Genomic DNA, 3922 nt, shown 5'->3' on the forward strand with positions numbered 1-3922 from the left:
TCCGGTTGTAGCCCGTGTGTGTTTATAGCACGCATCGTCAGCCGTTGTAGGTTGATGAACAGTTATGTCGACAAAGGCCCAACAGCAAAAGGCAGGAAATAAGTAGCCGTGCGATATGGCGTCACGCATGGGCAAAGTGTCCTCAAACTGAAATGACGTCGGTGCAACGGCCGACAACGTGTGTGACAAATCTGGAAGCATGGAAACTGGTGTAGCGCACTGGTGGGAGACAGTGAAAAGACAACCATTCCAAACATGAGGGCATGATTTTATTGGGCAAATAATTTATGCTCCCATGACTGGCCCCTCGCGAAGAAAAAATAAAGTAGAATCTTATTCTGCTCGATAGCTGCCGGATTGCCTTTTCATATCAAAGACACACAGTTGCTAGCTCGCAGAAGCGCCAGGAGGCAAAATATGTTTGCGTCGACTCTGCGGCCTCATGGCAGCGTTTGAACATTCTCCCCGAGAGGTAGAACGAGTCCAGCAGCGATTAAGTCCAATTCACTACAGATCGTTTTTGCAAAGACATTCCACACACGAATACACACTTCCGTTGGCGCAGTCTTCGTATCTTCGCGTGAATAAAAAAAAAAAGCGCAGATGTTTGGCGTTTAGAAAGGAGTGCATAAGGTTCTTCTCACACTTTACAAACAGGGCGGGAAATGAGACGCGTGGATTCACTTTGGAAAAACACGAGCAACAATGACAATAGATGTATACACTGACAGATAGCGGGATACAAATTTAACAACAGCACACGCATGACAACTCGCGTGCCCGTTAAGAACAAACAAAAAGTTTACGGTTTACCTTTCCTTCACTGGGAAGAGTACGTACGAAGCGCTGACGTCTTCACAGCGCAAGGGAGCGACTGACCAGAAGGAACAATGCATCTTCGCAAGCCGGCTGCATACAGCGTTTGCTGATGCCTTTCTTATAACACTAATCAGAGGTAAGAACTGCACACATTTGCACACGACATATCACGAGCCATGCCAGCAGCACCATAACACTTAGCATCAAGTAGCGTCGTTCCGCTTTTGAATTCATACGCGAAAAAAAAATATATACGTTTTTTATTGCATAATTACTCTCGTGTGAACCACAGTTGCCACTATATGCCCGTAAAGTGGAAAAGTTGTACAAACCCGCAGTCTGAGCACAATCCATAACACAAGTGGCCAGAGGAATGATCGCACTGTCACGAGGTCTTCTCGGAACGGTGCTCTGCGCGTTTCCTGATATAACGACGCTTACTGGTTGCAACACTGCACCACGGCATACCGCCCATTCGACAGCTGCTAAATATTCAAATCAGTGCTACAGACAATACCCTCAGTCAGCTTGGCTGAATCGTGAGGGCGGCACGTTCAGCGGAAGCGCGACGGCTGCCGACACAGCGGTAGCCGAAGCACGGAAACCGTGATTCACAGATACCGCGGCCAGCGAGAAATCACCGAGCGGCTGAAAGTAGGGTACCTTCTTACGGCTCTGCGAGGACCAACACTTCGCAGGCTAGCTCACAATCTGCCCGCGATGGGCTACTCTGACATTTGTGCGTTAGACGGGGCAATGTGAGCAGCCGTGATCAATAATTACACGTCCAGTGACAATGAGATGGTCAACTGATGCGCTTTGCATTCGAAAAGCTATGTACACACGACACTGAGCACCGCGGCAACTAACACTCAGAGATGGCGTTATGCTGTGATGAATATCTTTTGTACTTGTCCAAAACCGGGCACATCGCTTTCCGTTGAAACGACACAACACAGAACAAACAGTAGTCAGGCGAATGATTGTATGGCTGGCCCTTGGCGAGTACACACAACAGCACCGGGATTCGCTAACGGGGGAAAAAAAAAGGGGGGGGGGGAGAACAGCAAACCAACCAAGTACATAAACTTTGAAAACAAAACAGAAGCGGCGACCTTGAAAAAAAAAAAGCCACTTCATACCCTGGCGTAAGTGCCGAGCGACTTGACGAAGTGGTAGTCCCTGGCGCCACAGTGCGCGCAGCAGATGCTGTGGCTGTAGTCGCTGAAGTACGGCAGCGACCGGTCGGCGCTGATGACGGGCTCTCGGCAGCTGGCGCAGCGCCGCCGCTCGTCGCAGCACGGCGTGGCGGCGAATATGTCGTACGCGTACATGGTGCCCAGTATGAGGTGGCGGCCGCTCCAGCGCGCGCCGCAGCCGCGACAGGCGAGCCGCACCTGCCAGCCTTCCAGGCAGGTCATGCAGACGGCGTTCAGGTACTGGGGCCGCTCGTCGACGCGCACCAGCACCGAGCCCGGGTTGTGCTGGCGCGGCGAGAGGAACAGCGTGCCGTCAACCAGCGGGTAGCGGTCGAACACGCTCATCGCCGTCTGGCACACGATGCACGGGATGCGCGACATCTTGTTGGCGCTCAGCGTGGTCAGAATGAAGCAACGGATGTCGTCGCCTTCGTCTTCCATCTTAATGTGGTACGCGTTAATCTTGTGCCGCGGCAGCGTGTTGAAGGACGAGTAGTCTTGGCGACGCGAGAACAGGCCAGAGCCCTCGCGGTCGGCTAGGCCGCGCTTGGCGTGCGTCGGCGACGGCGGGAACTCGGACGACGAGCTCGGCGGGCTGCCCCCGGAGCCGGTGCTCGACATGCTCGAGCTGCGTAGCCGCGTCACGGGCAGGCCTCCGCTGCTCGGCGGCTTGGCGCCGTTCAGGGCCAGCGTGGGCTTGTCGTTTCCCTTTCTGCGTCGCTGCTTCTTCTTCCGGTCGGCCACCGGAGGAATCCAGTCGAGGTCCTTGCGCAGGTGCCCCTTGCCGCAGCGGCAGCCGCACGCTTTGTACGCCAAGTCGTAGCCCTTCTTGGTCCACAGATTCTGCAGGCGCTGCTTCTCGCTCCACGAGCGCGCGCGTCCCGTCGAGCGCAGGAAGGACAGCACCGAGCTCTCCCACTCCTCGAAACAGGTGCGGTGCATGAACGGACTCTGCGGGCACTGCTCGTTGTTGCAGATCACCCTAACGGCGTCGCTCAGGTCGTCCACGCGAATCGGCTCGCCCAGCAGGTGACAGCCCGTCGGCACGCAGCACACCTCCATTGCTGCTGGGTGGTGGTATTGCGCCGCCGCGTGCTCGTCCGCGGGCCGGACTCGATTGTCGCGGTGCTGCGGCATGCTCCCTCCGCACATCCGCGATGCCGACAGCGCTCGCATCCAACCGGCCTCGACGGCTGTTGCTTGCTGACTAGACGAACGTACACTAAGGCCGCACCGACCAAGTGGCTCACGAGCGAGTCGCGCCTGCAAACAAACGCCACTGCCGCCAGCGGGAAACTTTCCAAGCGGTGTGGCCAGCGTGCAGGGGCGGGGCCGTGACTGGCAGCTCATCGTCGTCGCCCATTGGTGAAACCGGGCGAGGCGCGATTTTCGCCCTCTCCCATCGTGTCGGCCGCGATGGAGGGCGACACGCGGAAACCCGGGGTTTATGCGCCGAGGCTCTCGTTCCGGTTGCCGTGCCTTGACGGGTCCCAGTGAGAGCCCCCAGCATCACGATACCATAGAGAAATAAATTTCAATGACGATACTGTCACCAGTGTCCTCAGTGCGTGCTGCTTTGCACTCTATTTAGTAGCTTGCGCGTCATCTCCGGCGACTTCCGACGTCAGTCTACGTTTCGAACACCCTTGGTGACAGACGGATGGCGAAGGGCCGTCAGCCGACGGGATAACGTTAATTGCGGTGGTGTTGGTATTTGTCGTATGCAACACGAGAAGCCGAGGAAACGTAAGTACAAAACGACGCGTACGAGTACACATCGCGACTCGCTCTACATCACGGCCGAAGGAAGGGAAGGAAAAAATGAAATGGGATGCTGAAAAGTATAGTCGCACTATTACAGCAGCTGCTACTATTAGCAGCAGCAACAGCGGACAGATAGTACT

The 3922-nt window shown here is 55.7% G+C and overlaps 1 protein-coding gene across 1 annotated transcript; it reads right to left on the minus strand.

Moving 5' to 3' along the window:
• Positions 1-247: 247 nt before the first annotated feature.
• Positions 248-3681, minus strand: heca (hdc homolog, cell cycle regulator). The gene has a single exon (XM_075697272.1). It carries the CDS (start codon positions 3366-3368, stop codon positions 1956-1958), a length of 1413 nt encoding a protein of 470 aa, XP_075553387.1. The 5' UTR covers positions 3369-3681; the 3' UTR covers positions 248-1955.
• Between the last annotated feature and the right edge of the window lie 241 nt (positions 3682-3922).

The sequence above is a fragment of the Dermacentor variabilis genome, chromosome 6 (genome assembly GCF_050947875.1).
Source record: "Dermacentor variabilis isolate Ectoservices chromosome 6, ASM5094787v1, whole genome shotgun sequence".
NCBI classification, from domain to species: domain Eukaryota; kingdom Metazoa; phylum Arthropoda; class Arachnida; order Ixodida; family Ixodidae; genus Dermacentor; species Dermacentor variabilis.